General features: G+C 49.6%; 1 protein-coding gene across 3 annotated transcripts; it reads right to left on the bottom strand.

The window, feature by feature from the left end:
- Window positions 1-563: 563 nt before the first annotated feature.
- On the bottom strand, window positions 564-20,189 carry LHX9 (LIM homeobox 9). 3 transcript variants are annotated; one of them, XM_060088679.1, is made up of 6 exons: window positions 20,162-20,189; window positions 14,946-15,064; window positions 12,808-13,010; window positions 11,293-11,648; window positions 4,872-5,074; window positions 3,306-3,563 (listed from the first exon to the last, which is right to left on the bottom strand). In XM_060088679.1, exons 1-6 carry the CDS (start codon window positions 20,187-20,189, stop codon window positions 3,306-3,308), a joined length of 1,167 nt encoding a protein of 388 aa, XP_059944662.1. The 3 variants fall into 3 exon arrangements, with proteins under 3 accessions (XP_059944663.1, XP_059944662.1, XP_059944661.1); XM_060088680.1 differs by lacking the exons at window positions 3,306-3,563; window positions 20,162-20,189 and adding an exon at window positions 564-620 and having other exon boundaries at window positions 14,946-15,119; XM_060088678.1 differs by lacking the exon at window positions 20,162-20,189 and having other exon boundaries at window positions 14,946-15,119.
- Window positions 20,190-21,039: the final 850 nt, after the last annotated feature.

Genomic DNA, 21,039 nt, shown 5'->3' with positions numbered 1-21,039 from the left:
GAAGTAATAAACAATAATACTAAAATCACTGGATTTTGACCCCTATACTCTTAAATGAGTGATAGCTTTTCTTTGAATTTACAATTGGAAAATGCCATGAACAGATAGGACTAATACACATTAGCAAGCAGGTGAAATGAATGTTTTTGGATTTTATTTTACAACTACTGTGCTTGACAAATGTGTGGGATTTTTTTATTCAATAATTTTCTTCAAATATGGGGTGGGCATATTACTGCCTGGATGCTCTGATTTATACACGATTTATCTAATTTTGTTTAAAACCATATAATTTTAAGCCTCCATTTGTGTTAGACATCATAAAGAACAGAAGTTTTGTTAACATTCAGTAAATGACATTTAAGTCTCCCGGTCTCTCTTTCTCTCTCTCTCTCTCTCTCTTTCTCTCTCTCTCTCTCTCTCTCTCTCTCTCTCTCTCTCTCTCTGTCTCTCTTTTTTTGGCTCAATAGATTTTTAAATGTATGATTATCATATAACCTAATATTGTCTTTGTCTTCACTGCAGTGGATTTCCGATCAAACTTTTCCCCTTCTTTTAATACTTTAGGGAATTTTCAAACGTCGGGATGTTTGGCTGTAATGCCCCAAGATTTGTTCTCCCTGAAAAAAATCATAGTGACAATTTATTAACTACAGAGCAACTTGGCTTTTAGGGGTCTGCAATTTCTATTTAGATTTACAAATATCCATTTGTGCTCAATAGACCTAACATTAAACTTAATCATATTTAAGGTTTCTTTTCATGCAATTACTTTATCTGCTAATTGTCTTTTTTTTAATTCTAAAAATCAGGCTGAGTCAAATCAGTGGGGCATTACTTTTATTGTAGGAAAAATATATTTAAAGGTAATTCTAAGTTGAATTACACTGCATATGCAATGGTAATTTAAAATGAATCAGAAGTTTGGAAATCTAAAAGCTATTTGTATGTTTGCATATCTAAAGTTTTTCATATTACCGTTTTAATAGCTTTTACAAATAGACAATCGAAAACACGCTAGAACAGTTAAGCCTTAAGTAAAACTAATGGGAAATAAAACTCCTTAGATTCAAAATCGTTTATTCACACAAATTTAATAGGATATATCACAATTGTTTGGTCCATAAATATTTAGGGGAAATAGTTTCTATACAATGCATTTATCAATAAACAAAGAAACATGGACAATTTTGCTAGACCACTTACTGTACTATAAACACGAAGCTCAATATATAAGATTATTGAATTTATCAACTATATTGGAAAGAGTGCACAACTGCTTTCTATGACATGTTTGTCCCCTCTAACAGGATACACCATAAAAAGAGTTTCAGAAATAAGAGGTAAAACAGTACAAAACTAGTGAGGTGTCAAAAGGGCTTAAAACAGTTAATTTAACAAACAACACATATATCCTGATTTTTCACAAACTTACTTCCAAGTTATCTCATAAGGCACATAGGAGAACTGAGTTATAATTAGTCTACTTAATAAAGTAGATCTATAGTACCATATATTGTTCTGTCAAAGAACAAAATTTATAAGTATCAATATTTTACCTGTAAAAGTGTATTAATAAGATCTCAGCCTTACCAAGGTTGTTTGGTCTGGTTAGTGGTAAATGCCCAAAATGTAATAGAAATATGAAAAGTCAAGATTTAAGCTCCATATAAGATGATAACCACACTTGCTAAATATATAATGGCAATCACACCTTCTTCTGTTACAGTGTTATCTTCCATCATCTTTTTTTAAAAAATAAGCTACTTTCTGTGCTAATTTTCTAAAGACCCTGAGCAAAAGTTACAATAATGCACTTTAATGTGGGCAGTGAACTGTCAATATGTAACCACACATTTATACAGCCAGAAGGACACCTTTAAAATCTATTAAATAGCCACTTCGACCACCAGAGGAGATTTAAGGGGTCCAAAAAGTGGAGAACATGTGCAAAGTTATTCTTAACAATCCACTAAAGCAAGACATATATCTTGACTTCTTTTTTATTTTTATTTTTTTTAGGAAATCCACAATCTAATTGGTATTTAACTACAACAGAAGCATATAGATGAACATTCACCACTGCCCAGACCATTAAGATTTTAGCTTAAATTAAAAGAAAAAAAATGCTACTGTAAACTAGGAAATATATTCAGATCAGCATCCACAAGGCTTCTGAGTTTATCTACTTTAAAACTAAGAACCTCAAATCTCTAATGTCAGAAAACTTTTTTTTTCTGACAAATACATCAACCTGTGCCAAAGTAAAATGAAGCAAAACAAAACCAAAGAATTCTCATTGCTAGCATGTTACTAAGTTGTTTTTTTTTTAAACATTATTTGTATAGAATGCCAGATACAATATCATGGTACAGCTGAAGCCAATTAAGAGCTATTGATTAAATTATACTGATTTTTTTAACTTCTTAAAAAATTATATTTTGCTTATTTCCATTTTCCCTGGGAAAAAAATCATTTAGAAAGAATGGTTTTATAACTATCATTTTTCGCTTGAGGAGGTTAAAAGTATAGAATTTCAAATTCTGTTTGGAATTTTCATGGATACACAGGAGGTTTAAGTATTTTTCAAATGTTGAAAAGCAATAACTAACTAATAAGAAAGTTTTGTTGGGATGTACACCCTAAGAGGAAAAAAGAGTCACATTCCTGGTTAGATTTCCCACCTAATTAATTTTTAATATTTAGATTTGCTATCCTTAATGCTGTTTAATCATATTCCTCATTTGTAAAAAAAAAAAAAAAAAAAAAAAAAAAAAAAGGAATAATCAAAACATGTTTTTTCCATTTTAAAATTTAAAAAAAAGACAATATGAAGTTTTCAAAATTCCGTAAGTACACGTACAATTGCAAGATTAAAAAAATATTTTTAATTAATTATCTGATTCTTTATTAACCTAATTATATAACCGGGAATATGATTATTTGCCCATCATAATACCACTCTTTTTTTTTTTTCTTCGAGATTCTGGAAATAAGTAACATACAATTTTAAGAGGCACTTATTAGAATGATTCCCAAACTCCCCTTACCGACTGAAAGATCTAATTAATTTTTTTTAAATCCAAATACACTTTGTAGACAAAAAAAAATACACTTTGTAAAGGAGACAATACTGTAAACTCATTTGCCAAGTGGCTGCAGAGGCTACACACCAAGCTGTTGTTTTTATTTCCCAAGTATCTTGTGGGTTAGGGAAAAAAAAAAAAAGTCTTGTAAATAATAAAATAATCATTAGAATAATAATAAAAAGAAGAGGAAGAATTAAAAAAAAAAAAAAACCAATGTTAGAAAAGGTTCGTTAAGGTAGTTTGCGAGGGGCTTCCGGATTCGTGGCTGTCCATGTTAGAGGTCACGGCTGTCACTACAGTGATAGTGGGATTGGTCAGGTCTGTTAAAGTGGTCGCAGTGCCGGGTGGACTGAGCGCGCCGCTGTCTGCTGAGGGCGGGGCCGGAAGCGACGTGCCATCAGCTTTATCAACACCCCCATTCTCCTGCCGCAAAAGGTTCCTTCTGAATTTGGCTCGTGCGTTTTGGAACCAAACCTGCAAACCAATCCCAGTGGATTTCTTTACCGATGTTTATTTTTATACTTCTTTTTTTCTCTCTCTTTCCTTTTATCCTTTTTCTTTTTCTTTTTCCTTTTTTTTTTTTTTTTGGATATGTTTCTCTTTTAAATATAATTGTTTATTTTTCTTGGGAAAGAAGGGCCTTTTGTTTTTTTGTTTTGTTTTGTTTTGTTTTTTTTGCTTTCTTTTAAAACAGAGTAATTCCAGTACGACTACGGACACCCTCTGAGCAGCACGTGTGCCCCCGCCCCAGCATTAACAACTGCCGCTTGGGGGCTACGGATGCTTAAGTGGAGATACCGTGGGGAAATGAAGGCACAGAGATGAAGAGGGGGAAACACACCCTGATTCCTCAGCTACTGTCTTTTTGAGAATGAGGGCAGGCGAGGTCAGGGAATGGTTCACAAAGTAAGAATCACTCGCATGAAATGAACATCATTGAAACAGATTTCAGCCTATTCTTGAGTCTGACACATGGCAAGTATTCCTTGCATAGGAAAAACCCCGAGGGCCACAGACTCCAAGCAACCGGAAACTGGCGGGTGGAATTTTAAATGCCTGCTATTTGTCACTGAAAAGTGTAAGAGCATCACAGGTGACCCACAGCAACCCGCTATCATGTCTCTAGCTACATATTCTTACCATGATGAGTTGAGGAAAGCAGTTGGACAGCAGATCTCACTCCCGGTATTTAGTTGTGAAATATGGTTGGTTAAAATGGGAAAATACTTTCTCCAAGTGGTTGCTGAGACATTAACCATACTTGTGGCTTTTCAGGAGTTGACAAAAAGGGTCGTCTTGAATTTGGAAGTTCACAACAGGTAGTGAGGCTGCCAAGAGTGTGCTGAAGTAAGACAGCGCCAGCAGGTCCCCCCCGCCAAGTCTGTGCACTGGCCCTAATGTGAACGTTAAGTCTCCAAAGCCACAGCTTGCGCAGATAACGTCACCCGCGTTTGCAGAGCAGCTAGGCAAGCTGAACTGGCTTTGGTGCACCCGTCTCTCCATCTGCAGGGAGAATGTGGCTGCATCTTAGAAGACCCTGCGTCTCTCTCTGGGCAGTCTCCGGAAAGCCCCTGCAAAATCTCAGTACACTCTCTAGGGAGTTACCTAGAGTAACTGAGGGAGTTACCTGAGAGGGTACCTCTCAGTACCCTCTAGGGAGGTAACTAAGGTAGACTAATAAGAAGCAGTACAGGAAATAGCCGTATCACTCCAAACAGGGAAGAGAACTATTTTTACTGCAAGGGGAAGATGTATACACAGCCAACGATGGAGGTTTCTTACCTGCAAAACTCTTTTGGTCAGGCCTGTTTTCTGAGCAAGCTGCTTGAGGTCCTTGGCGTCCGGGTTGTGGTTGATGGCAAAGTAGGATTTCATGGTCCGGAGCTGGTGATGCTTGAAGGAGGTGCGCATGCGCTTGGTCTTCTGCGAGGGCGGGTAAGGCTGCTGATCCCGGTCCAGATGGTCGGCCTCATTCTCGTTACAACCTGTTGCAGTCACAGTGGACAAACAGGGGCTCAGTGGAAAGTCCTGCGTTAGCTGAGAAGATGGCAGGTGGCATGATAATGTCACGACACAACAACAACAGTGGAAAAAGCTGTCGACCCAATTATGAGTGGGAGCCAGACAAAAGAAAGAGGTCAATTGCCCACGACCTCCAAACTAGTCTGTTCATGTGGACACACCCGAAGTTTAGGTAGTAGAAAAATATTAGATAAATCCCCTCTTCGGCTTAATGGTTGCTAGAAAACCTTGAAAAGATGAATAAGCTGTAAGTGTGGGAGGGAGAGAAATATTCTCCAAGAGGGAAAAGGAAAAAACCCTTTTCTACTATATTTATGTGTATCAGCACACTGCCGCTCCACACACAGTTTTTAGAGGCTCCACGTTTTGTCTGTATTTGTGAGATGAGGTGTATTCTCTGAAGGCATGAAACATATGCAAGCGAGTAATTTCAGCTCTGTCACATCTGAAGGTCTCGGAGAGCCCCCCAGTGAAGGAAGAATCTGTGTTCCAATTTTTAGCCTTTTGTGCTCATCCTAGAACGTTTCCCAAAAAAGTTAAAAAGTGGCTGGACAAGGGAGAGAAGTTAGAAAATAAAAATTTGCAGGATTCTTATGTAACTGGAGGAATATTATTTTTGAGGGCTTTTAGCTATAACTGCTTAGCGTAGGGCTAACCAGGATGAAAATCGTTTTCCCTTGGAGCTATTTTAGTAAATATTTCTGAAAGAGAATGAGCGCAGACTTTTCTTCCCTCGGTTCATGCCTGCAGCGCACCCCACAGCTCCCAGTTCAGAGGCTCTGACGTCGCGCTCAGATTGTGGCCCCGTTTGCTCTGGCACGTGGTACGGAGGGGGGTTGAGCTGTGCCCCTGGCCGGCAGGGCAGAAGGAGCGTGGCATCACAACCCCCCTTGCACAGCTCCCTCAGCACTGAGGGCAAAGCAACCCAGCCTTTGAAACAAGCCTCAAAGTCCTTATCCCCAGGATGTAAAGATGTGCATTTAAGAGGTCATTTCCAATAACCTACTGGCTCTGCATAAGAAATATGACTACAAAATGAAAACATTTTGCTAAATATTTACTGATTCAGCCAACTTCGCAACTTAAAGGGCATGGCCGGGTTTTTTTTCCCCTTTAAACCTTACTTCAGATGTTTATCTCATATACATTCAGACTGATCATCCTGCATGTTAGTGCATTATAATAGAACATCTAAAGTCAACCTGGTCGTTTCCCTGGGGAGAGATGGGGGTGAGAAACCTGAATCTTGAAGGAAGTGAGACATCTCTTGCTATCATCTCTTTCATTCTGCTTGAGAAAATAGTATTTGCCTGCTATGCTCTGGTTACAATTACTTTTTAAAAAACACTTTTAGTAAATCAGTATATATACAGAAACCCAGTAGTTTTATAGTCATCAACAAGAGTCAGCTGCATCACAAAATCCTTTTAAGAAATTCTCCCTAATGTAACAAGACTAGGCGTGGACTAATGTCCCCTTTGTTCATATTTCCATGAGATCCATAAAGAGGGCACACTTGGCAAAAGGGCAATTGAGTTCATGGAGAGAAAGACTCTATCATTTCACCATCGGGTCCTCTAAGTCATGCACAGGGCCAGGAGCTCATCGAGCATTCGATCAAGATTTTGAATCTTTGTTCATCCATAAAACCACAAGTGACTATAAATGCAAAGTCAAATCAACTTGAAATGGAATGCAAGTTAGATATATACAGCCAAAGGTTGAACAGAGGCTCCTTAAACTCCACCAGAAAGGGTAACCTGTACCCAGAAATAAGAGAGAGAATATGCTTTACATTTTATCCTATTGCATCCCCGGGGAGAGATGTCAAGTTCAAATATTCTACAGAATTGCACTTTTGTATCCTCAAATGGATGAAACAGCATCTCATGACCTACTATAAAACTATACTTATCTCCAGTAAACTGAGCTATATTTCACAACCAGATTATAAATGAAGCCACACCAAAACAGTCAAAGAGGCACACCTTAGTCATTGGAGGCTTCTTCAAGTAAGATTTCAATTCTGTCATAGGTGAGTGATGTGTAACCCTTCCTGAATAGCACATTAAATGGAATATTACACTTGAGGTAGAAGACTTAACTTGGTACTTAAGTAATGCCCTTGGCCACCCACCCCCGCCCAAGTTGTTATTTCTTAGAAATGGGTTTGATTCCTAACCTAACTATATACTCATTAGTCTTTAAAATGAAGTTTAGGGCTTTCCTGGTGGCGCAGTGGTTGGGGGCCTGCCTAACAGTGCGGGGGACACGGGTTCGAGCCCTGATCCGGGAGGATCCCACATGCCGTGGAGCAACGGAGCCTGGGTGCCACAACTGCTGAGCCTGCGCTCTAGAGCCTGCGAGCCACAACTACTGAGCCTGCGTGGCACACCTACCGAGGCCCGTGCGCCTAGAGCCCGTGCTCCTCAATGAGAGGCCACCACAGTGAGAGGCCCGCGCACTGCAATGAAGAGTGGCCCAGGCTCGCCGCAACTAGAGAAAGCCTGCGTGCAGCAATGAAGACCCAATGAAGCCAAAGATAAATAAAATAAATTAATTAATTTAAAAATAAAAAATGAAGTTTATGAAAAGAATTATAGACAGGTTTGATAAAATTGCTTCTCTGAATATGCATTCTATATCCATTATTGCTGATTAAGAACTCAGCAGAGATTTATAGTGTATTAAACACAATTATGGGACTTGTTTTCACATAGAATACAATTCACTGTGCAAAAAGATTAAGTTAGCTCTTTATTAAACTGGTATTAATATAAACAGATAAACTGTGTGATCAGTTATATTATGTGAACTAATAGAGCAATCTATGTCATCTACAGAGTAACGCAGTGCATTGGCCTAAATTACTTGTGTTTCACTATGAATGCCTTACATAAACTTGCAAGTGATTGCATTTCCCCAGGGTCTACTTTTAAAGCTACAGGGGTTTTCTTCCCCCCGAATTATGAGATGAGATGATAAATCTCTTAAAACTGTCTTAAACATACACCTGTAAGTACACATCTGGCACTATAAAGTTAATGAGAAGATCTAAATATTTTATTCTCCAGTCACTTATGGAATGGTCCCCTATCCTGAAGTGAGTTTCTATTCTGCAGGTGTGTAACCTTCTGAGAACTGATCCCTGAGAGACCACTAGGGGTCAGTGCCAGGCAAATTTAACGACTGCCGGCAGTTTTTGAAGTTTGGAAGCCAAGAAAGACCCTAAGGAGGGAGATTTCGCGAAGTGGCAAAAATGTAGTCTCTCAATTAATGTTAAATTACCCAAACAAGAGCTGCCTGCCCTAGACGAAATCCTCCTCTCACCCTGGAGGGCTGCACATCAATCCAGCATCCCAGATAAATTTTCCAGGTCTCTTTCTAAAATATCTGCCTGATATCTGCACAAAGAGCTATAAACCAAATCAGGAAGAGTCTCATGAAAAGGCATTTGCCTTATGTCGAGCACTTACTGATCTTTGCCAAGCTTCCCATCTCTGGAAGTCTGAATCATAAACATATTCTGTGTACATGTGTTTGAAAATATATCAATGTATAAATTAGATGTGTTTAGTATCAACATTAGTCTTTTCTGAGATTAATTTACACTTAAGCAGAGATGGCTCTAAAGAAAGCTAAAATAATGAGCTAAAACTGCGGGTCCATTTTACTGTCTGCCCTTTAACGTGTTTTAAATGCACTGAAGTGTTTCTTTGGCTAGTCTTGTAATAACAAACTGGCATTGGATTCATAAACTTTTTTTTAATGGCAGATTGATTTCTGGTCAGGCACCTTTAACCCAATTTCTCTAGATTATTTTCACCTGATCTTAACTATATGCTATTTGCTCGTATCTGGGAAAAGTCCAGAAGGGAGGAGGTGGATGTTAAATGAAGGGGCTCTGCAGTGGTGTGATCTACAAACTCCCTGGGGTCAGGGAGGCCCCTCCCTTACCTTTCCCTCCTTAATGAATAAGAGCATCAACTTTCTCCATAACCTTGTAGCAGCACTAATTTGCAAATTAAAGGCCTAAGTGGAAAGAGATTTTCGTTCTTTCTAAGAAATAAATGTGTACTCTAGGTCTGCTTGGAGAAGCACAATTTTCTTGACCCTAAAGCTCTGTGGCTCTTTCTCACATAAAGTAAGATCAAGGCGAAATCAAACGTAGCTAATTAGGTTAAACAAACAAGCGAAAACCCAGGCTTGCCACCTTTGGCTAGAAATCTCCTCCCCACAATTCTGGACCTTCTCTGGGCTGAGGGCTTCCCTCTCTCCAAAAGCCTGGCTATTTTCTTTCTCTCTCTCTCTCTCTCTCTCTCTGTCTCTCTGTCAATCTCTCTCACTCTAATTAGGGCATTAGGGCCTTGGTCTGTGGCTGGAGATTCCGATGTCACCTTCTATTAACAGAGAACAATTAGTGCCCTGCCCAGCCTGCCCCGGGGACCACGCATCAAAGGAGCCCAAGTAAGCGCGCTGGGCACCGTGGCCCCAAACCAGAGCCCCAGCCTCGGGCACAGCAAGAGCAGTGCGCAGCCCGACCTCCGGAGGGGGGTTGGCAAAACCCGCGGGTGCGCCCGCTGAGCGACACCAACCCATCCGATCAGGGTCTCAGCCGGCAGCCGGCCCTCCGCCTCTGCCCAGTGACCCCGGCTTGAACCCCCTGGGACCAGTACAGTCACGCTGGGTCCCCGCTCCTTGGGACACCACCCGCTGTGCCTTTTCTGTGAAAACCTCCGGAGAACCAGGAGGGAGCCGAGGACAGAGCCGGGCAGAGCCCACTCAGCCTGCGGGGACCCTGAAAGCTGTGGGCCTGAGCAGGGCTCTGGATTCCTCTAGCACACACTGGCTGTGTGACCCTGGGCAAGTCACTTATCTGACGGGACAGTGTCCCTTTACCATTGAGCCACAGTGGGTCACACACCACACCAGGCACGTGGGAACTGGAAGAGAAAAACAGGCAAGATCCATGCTCTGGGGCGCCCACCCTTTGGCTGGAATCTGGGTGCTCATGGTAACAGACAGGGGTTGCCACCATGAGGTCCCCAAGGTCCTTCCCAATAGAATGGACTCCCCTGGCCTGAGTCTCCTGCCTGCTGAGGTTTCCATCTGGGGCCAGGCCAGGGGACAGGGAGTCAGAGCAGCTAAACCAACCCTTAGGTGGCCCCAAAGTTATCCTAGAGCTTTCTGGAACCTCTTTTCCAGTGGCTGGGACTCACCGGAAGAGCTTCCATCCCTCTTGGAGTTAGATTGTGGTCCTCAGGGCCTGTCATCATCCTCACCTGGGGGATGGCAGGTGAGGGCGGGCTACCAACAATGAGAAACTGGTGAGTGAGAGAGATTGATGAATGATAACGCGTGCGCCTCCCAAAGCAAGGAGGAGAGCGTGCTCTCTGGCCTGTTGCCTGCATTTTGTTTTGAATTAAGAGAGAAAGCCTGAGGAGGACAGACGAGCAGCCTGGGACTCCACGAAGCCTCCTCAGAGGGCCTGACCTGGAGGTTCTTCCAGTCTCCAGGGCGGTCTGGGGGTCTGGATGGTTTATCCCACAGGGAAGGGGCTGGCTGGCTGGGTCCCCTGACCCAGGGGAGGAGCAGGTCCGCTCAGCTGTGGACAGGGACTCCCGCCCCTACAGCTGCTTTTCACCAAGATCAGGGACTTGGTTTTTCAACACTCTTGCCAATGTTTCCCTGATTAACTCTGGCCTGGTGACCACAGCCTCTGCCCTCTCTAGACAGACTGGGGTTGGGCTCTGAAGACTTCTTTTCTTTTTTCTTTTTTAGTATTTAGGGAAACCTCCTCCAGGATCTATAATTTGGCCTCCACTCAGGAACTGCCCTGGGGCTGTTTTGCTCCAACTGGAAGCCAGAAACTAATGGGCTCATTTACTAATGGGCAACAAAGATTTGGCTCGGCCTGTTTGGGGGAAGCCATTGCAGCCTTATGAATGCGTTTTCTGCCCCAAACGACGGAAAGGTCTCTCTCACCTGTTCCCCCTCTTCTCTCCCTCTTTCCCTCTCTCCACCTCTCCCTTCCTTCTGAGTGAAAGGGAGCTGTGGTGAGAAAAGGGTCGTGCTAAGGAAAGCACCGTCTTGCCGCCAGGTCTTGGACGGGAAGGCGCTGGATGGAATTCTCCTCTGAGCAGAGGAGGTTAGGGGCACTGGGGAGGGGCTGGGCGCCCACCTGAGTTGTAACTGACGATGTCCACCCCCAGCGCGGGGCTCTTCCGCTTCCGGGGCCGCCCCTTCTGCACGGTGCCAGCGCCGTTGAAGTAAGGCAGGGCCAAGCCGCCGCTCTTGGCCGCCAGCTCGGTGTAGCTCAGCTGAGGTGGATACTCCCCTTGCAAGAGGGTCTCGAAGTGGGCGCGGCAGTACACCAGGCTGTCTTTCATGCCAAAATGATCGCCCGTGGTCAGGGTCTTGTTGCAGGTGGAGCAGGTGAAACAGCTCAGGTGGTAGACGGAGTCTCGGGCGCGCATGACCATCTCGGAGGCAGAGATGCCAAGGTGGCAGCGGGCACATCTCTGCACAGAGAACCTTCTGGAAGGAAACAGTCGAGTCAGGGCGCTGGTGGAGGCAAAGGCAGGGCCACCTCCCACTGTGACACCTGGGGCATGGTCAGCAGTGGCCCAAGACTGAGACCTGGGAGGGGTCCGGGAGGGGAGGACCCGCGCCCACTTGGACATTAATTTTATTTGCTCATTGACTTGCTCTGGTGAACAAGACAAAGAACCCTTGCATTAAATTCAGAAGAATCGGGTAACTGATCCTCCGTTTTCTTCTCTGTAAAGTGAAAATTTTAAAAACCAAAAACAAACCCTGCACTGGCTAACTCACAACACTATGTTAAGAATATTACATTGTGATATCAAGTGAAAACGTTTCCTCGATTACAAAACATACACACGAAGGGTGTTACTATTTATGGAAGCGTGAGCGTGCCTGAAAGCATTCAGACACTGCCCTGGAAGAAAAAGGACAGTTTTGCGGAGGGAAGCTAATTCATTTTTAACCATTTTTCTCGCCTCAGCCAAGCGCGGAGCCGAGTCCCTGCACAACGCTCGCGTCCCCATTCCAAAAGCAGAACTGGGAAGAATCAATTAAACAAGCTGCCGGCGACTTGACTCTCCGGCGTCTCTCGAGGCTGGCGGGCAGGTTCCAACCAGCGGGAAAGGCATCTCGGAACTGAGAGGCCTGGGTTTCGGCAACAGCGATCACTCCTTTTCATGGTCCTTTACGTGAGCTCCCGCCCCCCTCCTCGCGAAAACCTGACACCAGTTGCTGCTGCCCCGGCCACCAGTTGAGTTCCAAGGCACGGGCCTTGCTCAGTTCGTAGTAAACGGAAAAAAAAAAAAAAAAAAAAAAAAACAGCTTTCTTCTCGGTGGACCGAGAAACGTTCATTTACCCTTCCGAGATTTGCCCAGTTCCCTCGGCCGAGCTGCCCAGGGCCCCCTGAGCGGGATCGTCGCTGATCACGCTCTGGACCTTGGGTGCCCCCATCCGCGCGCACCCTCCTCGTGCGTCGGGCGGGGATGGGGATGCTGCAGCTTGAAGGCGCACGCGGTGGGCTTCCCTGGTCTGGGCACTGGTAAGAGTATCCCCAAGGGACCAAAGGCTGGGGACAGGGAGGGGACTCCGGGGCTCGGGCAGATGACCCCTCCAGGTGTGCCAGGGCGTAAGGGACAGGGGTGGGGATACCTGTAGTAGTCCTCCTTGCAGTAAATGCTACCGTCCTTGGCGAAGCAGGTGAGCTCGGACTCGAGGGCCAGCTTACATTCACAGCATTTCAGGCACCTCAGGTGCCACTGCTTGTCCACGGCCAGCAGGTAGTACCTGTCGGCGATCTTGCCCCCGCAGCCGGCGCACAGGGCGGGCTTCTCAGGGCTCAACGGAGGCATCCCCTGCAAAGAAGCGCGCGCGGCGTCAGGAGGGCGCGCGGGGCCGACCCACGCGGGTACCCTTCGCGGCGCCAGCCCTCGGCCTCGGCGAGCGCCGCAAGGTCAGGGGTCCCTGCGCAAAGGCAAACGTCGGAGGAACATTTGCAGTTTTTCCCTCTGCGACTCGCACCCTTTCTACTGCGTCCGCCTGAACGCGGCGTCCGCGTCCTTCCCAGACTTTTAACCTAAAAACACGCGCCGGCCACCTAGAGCCTTTTTCGCAAGGGCTAGGAGCGCACGGACTATAGTTTGGTGGATGTTTCCAAACTCGAATAATTAAAAGTTAAAAATTGTGGGCTCCGATGCGCACGAAATAAAACAACGGAAATTGTTATTGGAGAATGGAAAGGCGATCTGAACAAGCACATATTGTTTTTTCAACAAATATTATTACATTGCTATTTCTCTAAATCCTTATAAGCAACGTTGAAATTAAAAGGAAGGGAGAGGTTTTTATACTGGTGCTCATAATTTGGTCGACATTGTTTTGATCAGGATGTATTTGTCAGATCTTGCTGTTCTCCAATCTTCAGGGTTATTGGTCCTTTCCCTAGTAAGGGTGTACTGTGCCTGTTCCCGGGGAGGGTCCGTTATCCGATCCCCTCTGCACGGGCCCTCTTTCCCTGGCATCAACATACCCAGGAGATCTTTGTCCTGAAAATCTTAATGCCCAAATTAAGCTTCCTGCCTGCGTCCCCACGACACAGCAAGGATGGGGACACCTCGCCTTAACAAGCACAGCCCCGCTGTGAAATTCGGGTTTGGATTACTGCTTTTTGTTTTTAAACAGGGTAGCCACAAAAGGGGGAAAAATAAAAGTTAACCGCTGTACATTTCCGTCAGGACTAGCAGAAATGGGTTGGACTTCCCCCACTAAACTCTGGCGGGCCTGGAAAAGTAAAGTTTCGCCCTATATTCAGACAAGGGCCTGCACTGAATTCATTTTGCAAATGTAGAAACATCCACCAACGCGGCTACTTGGTGGATCCAAAATACCGCTGACCTGCCCAGGGCAGTCTACCGACTTAGTTTGAGCCACAATTCCCGGTGTGATGCCTGAGGATCTACACAGCTATGCTCGGCTGAAATCATTTCCGGAGACTTTCGTAGTTTCCCCCCTCCGGCTCGTAAGTGGGAAAGGCGAGCACATAGATTATTCATTGGTTTTCTTTATTAAGCTGGCATGACTTTTATCCTACGTATGTAATCGACAGAGGTGGTCGATCACAGCGTTTAAGGGTTGGAAAGTTCTCGCTCATGGGCTAGGTGCCCCGCTCCTCCGGATTTTCTATTAGAGTCCCCTGCACACCATACCCTCCCGGCCCGAGAGCTGAGCGCAGTCCTGTCTCACTCAAAGGGCCCAGACGAGCTGCCAGAGACCCCGAAACTCGCGGGGTTTGAAAGTTCCACGTTCCGAGCATCCGGAGAGCTGGAGGGAGCCCAGTCGCGTTCTAGTCCGCTCCAAATGTCCGGTCACCAGACCCAGGGACTAGAGTCACCAGGCTTCAGCTCGTCCCGGACGCTCGGCCGCGCGCCGGCAGCCCGTGGCCCGCACCAGCTCGCCCTCTGGCCGCCGATCCTCGCCGGGGAGGGGCCCGGGAATCTGAGGTCCGGAGGAGAGGACGTCCCCATCCTCTCGCGCCCGGTTCTCCCTGCTTTCCCGGGACCAGCTGCGGCAGAGGGGAGCGAGCTCGGGGTGTCAGGAGCGTAGACAATTCAAATCGGAAAAGAGCCCTTTCTTACCCTGCAGCCAGGCGGACCAGAGGTAAGCCACCCGCCAACCTGGAGCGGACGCCCCCACGAGCCGCCATCCTCGGTCGGCCGCCGGGGAGGCTCGGCTCGGCTGCCCGCGCGCGCACGGGCGCCTGGCTCCCGCCGCCGCCGCCGGCCCTTCCTTACCGCGTCGCGGCCGTTGAGCTGGGCGCCTTTGGCCAGGCGGGCCTCGGTCTTGGATCTGCGCTCCATCTCCTCCATGATGCCTTGGATGTGGCCTCCGGAGATCCCGTGGAAGAGCATGGCTGGGGGGCGGAAAGGACACGAGTTGTCTTCTGCTCGGCACCCCACTATTTCCATATACACACGCCCGGGGCTCTCAGCTCATCCGAGGGAAGGAGAAGCAGGGACCGCAGAGGCGGCGCGATGGGGGGCTGCGGAGACGCTCGGGGACAGAGGGCGAGGGGGCGAGAGGGGAGAAGAAAGGAAGAGGCAGACGGACTGGAAATTGGTCTGCTCGGCAAGGAAAAGAGAAGAAGCGGGGAGGAAAAGCCCCAGCGGCTCCCTGAAGGAGATGTGCAGAAACAAACAAACACGGGCGTAGGGGAAAGGAGGCGAAGAAGGCAGGCGAATCTTACTGCGCTGAGAGATCGAGTTACTAATGGGAAACAACTGCAGCGGGGGGAGGAAAACAAAATCTGGTGAAGAAAGAAAATAGTTTTGAACACAAAGAAAGAAAAAGAAGTGCTATTTTCAGCGGTCCCTGGCTGCTTGCAAGTTCCCAGTGCCTGTAGGTTGGGTTGGGGACTGCTGCTGCCGCCGGAGCTGTGTCCAATTTGTTAAGAGACTAAAGCCAGCCCATTTTTGATAATTTAGTAGGAGGAGTTCTCTCCCCGGAGCTGCCACGGATTTTTATTCAGACAACAAAGACCTGTCATACTCCTCTCAACCCCCTGGTGATGGGCAAGTGGGGACAAACATGGGGGGGGGTAGGGGGGAGGCAGTAGGAGGGGGCATTTACTTCCCCCCAACACACACACACACACACACACACACACACACACACACACCCTTCCAAGAGTTCCCAGCAATCACGTTTTAAAGGGAAAAAGGAGCCCTTATTGTCCCCGCCCTGGCGCAGAAGGCAGAGAGCCGGCCTGTTTGGTCCAAGTTCAAGATCAGACCCTGGCTCAAGAAATGCAGAATGTCAGCTCCCACCTTTAGGTTTCCTCCTTGTGGACTTTCTGGTCCCCAGCTTATGGGAACCCCAAATAAGTAAATATTGAACAGACATTCCTGTCCTCCCCACCCCCTCTTCCTCAATTCACTTTTTAAAAGCAAGTTGCTTCACCTGCCCAAGGGCTCCCTACCCCAGCAGGGACTGAAGCAACCCCCAAAGCGAAAAGGAGCTAGAAGAGCCTATGTTTCTGGAGTTTACTTCTGGCAAAAAGATTTTTCTTTGACAAATCAGTGTAGGGGAAAGGCCGTGGGCTTGGAGACGTGATGTGCAACTGAACCGTGACCACAGGGGGATGTAGTCTCTCACCCAGTTCAGGTTTGGAGGGAAACCGATGGCGAGTCCCCTGTCCCGTATGAAACTTGTCAACGTGGGCGGCAACTCGGGGACTCGCGCGAACTTGGCGCCGCCCCCCGGGACCGGGCGCGCGTCCCACTGCCCCGGCTGGACTGGGGGCTTGTAAATCTGGACGCGCCACACATTTAGGAGGATGTGAAGGGGGCTTCTCGCCGTGGAGGAGGGGAAGGTGAGAGCTGACAAGCAGAATGGCAGCCCCGCGCCTCACAAGAGGCAGGATTGTTCTGTCTCCCTCTGTTCCCGTGAGCCGCGGCCCCTCCTCGGCCCTATTAAAAAGTGTCCACAATACTCTGATATTGTCGATTCATTCAAACCACCAGAAGGCCCCTAGGGGCCCGAAGCAGGGAGCGGGGGCGGCAGGAACCGACCGAGCTCTGAGCCGAGAGGAGGAAGCCCGGGCTGCGCTCTGCTCTGCGCCGTCCTCCCACTGGCCGCCTGTTTCCCACCGCGCCCCGTCGGCTTTCCGGGACCGCCCGTTTCTCCCCGGCACGTCCCGGACACCTGGAGGAATCCCTTGGTGGAGCACTGGCTTCCCTCGGGAGGAGCCCGACATGGAACGGTGGCCAAATCTAGAAAGATAGAGGGAGAAAGGGAAGAAGAGAGGGAGGGAGGGAGGGAAGGAAGGAAGGAAGGGAGAAAGGAAGAGCATGGAGGAGGAAGGAAATGAGAGAGGGAGTAGAAAGGAAAGGAAGGAAGAGAAGAATGCTGCAGATCCTGACTTCCTGCCCCAAAGCATCGCCTTCTGAAGCTGCTGGAATCACCTCCACCACGAAACCCAAGACTCCACTGCTTCCCCCTTACTCTTTTCTCTGGGTCAAAAATCATGTTATTTGCAGACTGGACGCTGTTACGGTCCTCCGGGTGCCAGAATACAGCTCATAAAACACAATTTCACACAGAAATGAAGCCAATCAAGTGAACTAAGCTGGAGACCTCCCCTCACTTTGGCAGCCCTACTGGACAGCAGGGCTGCTATTTACTGTAAGTAATGTAATTAGCCCCTTTGGATGGAAATCAATGAGCTTTTCAAACCCACGTGCACAAACGCTGGGGCTGGGGGCAGCAGTTCTTTCAGAGACTGCAGGTCCTCTCACAAAGGGGCAGACTGCCTTCCCACAGGGCGGTGACTGGGACCAAGGGGGGTGGGGAGGAGGAAAAGGAGGGGTCTTTGAGAAGAACATCAGTCAATTAACCCAAGGAGGCTCCAAGGAAAAAGTAAATATGGGACCTCAATCCAGAGACCCGCTTTGTCTAGTTTCTAGGCTAACTACCCCCGCCGCCCCCCCCCCCCATGTGGATGCTCAGAAGTGGGTTTGGCTATTGTTGGATTTGGGTCCTGCTCAGCAAAAACCACAAAGAACCCAAGAACACCACTGCCTCCTTTCAAGGGCTGAAACTTTGGAGACTTCATTAAGTGAGAGCGTAACAAACAACTCCAAGAAAAAGCCAGAACTTTGTGAAGTCTCCAGGGAAGCCAAGCACAGAAGTCCTGTGAGCCCTCCAACTCTTCGGTCCTTCCTTCATCCGCTGCACACAGATTTGTTCATTGTGAATCGGGTACAGGCAGGGCAGAGGACCTCCTGCCATCAGCTTCCAGGTCGGAGCCCAGCTATCCCTGCTTTTTCTTATAAAATTCGGGTTGCAAGTTCCTGCGCCGGGTGGGATTTGCTACTTCCCATAAAGATGAGAACTGCTAGGATTCTTCCTTCTCAGCCAATGCAGGAAGATTGCAGAGAGCTAGGGGTGGGGCAGGGGGGCTGCTGGAGTTCGGGAGGTCCTCCTTAGCTCTGGGGACATCGGAAATCGCTCCCCGTCGGTCCGGCCCTGCCTCCTCTCACAGTTCCTGAAAAAGGAAGCCCATGCGGGCGGAGGATTATTTTCTCCAAGAATTGGGCGCGTGACCTGGGACGTCCTAACCTTTTTGTCTTGCAGCCTCGGGGAGATGGCCTAAGAGTGTCCCCCAGCCCACCACTCTCAAAGCACTTTAAGGAGAGCGTCTTGGTGGCTCTGCCTTCCTTCCTCTCTCCAGAAGAGCTGCTGGGGCCCGGGGCCCGGGGCCCGCCGAACGACCCTCGAGTTCTCCGCACTCGCCACTTCCTGGGGCTGAGTCCCCGCATCTCTCAATGGGACAGGTGCAGGGACCCCTACCCCCGCGGCCCGGAGGGGCATCTCGAGTCTCCCCTCTAAACTCAAAGCTCTGTTTGGAGCAGGGCGGCAGAACCTTGGCCAGGGGCTGCCCTCCGTCACGACGCAGCCCACTTCGTCCGCTCTTGTCTTTCTGCTCCACCAGCCACCCAGCCGCTTACAGCGGCCGCTTTGAGGAAAGCGGGCGGCTGGGATCGGGGCCAGAGGAGTTGGGATTGAGGGTCAGGGCCTCGGAATCTCCGCTAGGGCGGCAGCCTGGTCCCGGGTTCCCACTCCCTCCCCAGAGGGGTGGAGAGGGAAGCAAAGGGAACGCGCGGCTTGATCAAGCGGCAACGGAGGCTTTAGGGTCCCAAGGGGAAACCCTGCCTCGACTGAGAGAATAAGCGACTCAAGGTCTCTTCAGACCTGAATTTTGGAGGCCAGGATCCTGTGCCCCGAGTTTGCCCTTAAAAGGGCAGAGGTCGCCTTTCCGCCTGACCCATTTAAGCTAGTTGAGGCGCCTCCTTGGTCTGAAAGGTGCAGCTCTTGGAGCGGTGTCCGTCTTTGGGCGCCGTCCTGAGCATCCCAGGGCCCGGGGGAGTCGGCGCCGTCCTGGGGCTTGGAGCCTCGCACCCAAGCCCTGGATGCCTCGGGGTCTGCGCTGGGCAGGAGGCCAGAGCATAGCCCGGACGCAAGCCGGCCCTTCGCCGTCCGTGGGCGCAGGGAAACTGTTTGTACACCGAGGGTGGCCGATCCAGACTGGCGCCGCCGCCAGGGCGCCCCTCGGATTCAGTCCTACTAGGAGGGCGGCCTCCCCCCAGCCGGAATGGGAACGGGCTGAGCAGCGCCGGGGTGCGCGAGCTCCAGCGTGAGGAGAGGGAGCCCCGCGGCCGGGCCGCTGCGCACCTCGGCCGGGAGCCCGTTCCGCGCGGCCGGCGCGCCGGGCCCTGCCCTCGGGTGCGCCCTGTGTCCACGCACCCCCTTAGCCCCGCGAGGCCTCCGGCCCGCTGCGCGCTCCCTTCAAACCTCTGCCTCCAACGCCCCTGGGTTCTTCTCCAAGGGACGGCCGGCCGGCGGCGGAGACCGCGCTTCTGAAATCTGAAGCTCTTTTACCTGGGGTTTGCCGCGCGGCGGGCCCGCAGCAGCCGCAGGAATAAAGGGAGCCTCCCCCGCCCCCCGCCACCCCCGCGTCCGCGGAGATCGCCCGCAGAAACGGCTACGCGGGGGTCAGATGGAGCCAACAGTGGGGGTGAAACCAGTTTCCAGTTAAGCCCTAATGGGTGAGAAGCGACGTCTTCCTGCCCCCGTCCCCGCCCCATCCCTTCCAGTGAGGAGACGCCCCCAGCAGCTCCGCGAAGGACCCGGAGCGCATCCCTCGCGCCCGGCCACCTCGCGGCTTAATGGCACCGTGACCCCCGCCCCCAGCGCCTCCGCCCTGAGTAACTCAGACCTTAGAGAGAAAAGCAAAAGGAGGGAACGCGGATTTCAGGAATGCTGTCAGCAGACTCCGAACGAGACCATGTATCCTAGAGCCTACGGCTCGCGGTTTAATTTCTAAGACAAACACAGACCCCTCTTCTTCCCACCCGCTGAAGGCGTGCACACGCGCGTGCACACACACGCACACAATATGTGCTCCGGCCTAAGAGAAAGGGCAAGAGAAAGAGCCTGGCGTGTAACTCACCTGCCTCTAGAGCGGTCCCGTTCAGCATTCTGAGAGCAGGAGTGGGTCACTCAGCGATGTGGCTGCACCGCGGAGAAACGAGCGCATCAGCTCCGAGGTGCGGCCCGGGGCCCCGAGCGCCTCCCACCCCGCGGGGGGCGCGTCCCACCTGCCCCTCCCGCCGCGGCCTCGGGTACCGAGAGGCCTCGAGGGAAGCCGGGCAGCCTCCGGTAGGTGCCCGGGGCGCTCCCGGGAGCCGGGCGGTCGGGCTCACACCGAGAGCGGAAAACTGCTCCGGCCAGACAACCCCCATCGGGATCTTACCTTGAGGTCCAGACGTTCCCGCCCAAGAACCCGGTCCTCGGCGAGGGAGGGCGGGAGGCGGCGGCCAGAGGTGCGAGCCAGTCCCCAGATCTCGCCAAGGGGTCTTCTGTTAATCCAAATAAGTAAGTCAACCGGTGGCTGGGTGGGTGGATGGTACCCTCTCTCTCCCTCTCTCTCCCTCCCTCTCTCTCTCTCTCTCTCTTTCTCTCCTTCTCTTTCTCCCTCTCTCTCTCCACGCCCCCGTCGGAATTGACCCGAATCCCTCACCTCTGACCCGCAGCTCCCTCCACCTGTCTTTTATTTTCTATTTACGCTTCCAGACCGGGAAGAGGAGGAGAAAGGGGCGGGCAGAGGACACGGACGCGGACCAGTGCAGGGAGACAAGCTCCGAGGCCGCGTTCAGCCCTTCCAGCCTCTCAGTAATCAGGGAAGGTGTGAATGGAGGACCTCATAAAGCCCGGAGCATCTTGAGCCTTGGGTGCAGCGGGAGGGCTGGAGTCCCGCGGCGCGCCCTGGGCTGCCGGGCCTCCATCCGGCCTTGGCCTTCCAGGTGCTGCTACCTCAAAGACGCTGCT

The sequence above is a fragment of the Mesoplodon densirostris genome, chromosome 2 (assembly GCF_025265405.1).
Source record: "Mesoplodon densirostris isolate mMesDen1 chromosome 2, mMesDen1 primary haplotype, whole genome shotgun sequence".
NCBI classification, from domain to species: domain Eukaryota; kingdom Metazoa; phylum Chordata; class Mammalia; order Artiodactyla; family Ziphiidae; genus Mesoplodon; species Mesoplodon densirostris.
This window is presented reverse-complemented; position numbering and strand designations above follow the sequence as displayed.

What these genes read in the sequence shown, in the direction of transcription:
- LHX9 (XM_060088678.1), bottom strand. Translation starts at nt 15,119, where the DNA reads ATGGAAATAGTGGGGTGCCGAGCAGAAGACAACTCGTGTCCTTTCCGC. An exon ending in CATCGTCAGTTACAACTCAG is followed by an intron (nt 5,075 to 11,292) that starts GTGGGCGCCCAG and finishes TGACTGCAACAG; the next exon opens with GTTGTAACGAGAATGAGGCC. An exon ending in TGACCAAAAGAGTTTTGCAG is followed by an intron (nt 3,564 to 4,871) that starts GTAAGAAACCTC and finishes ATTGGTTTGCAG; the next exon opens with GTTTGGTTCCAAAACGCACG.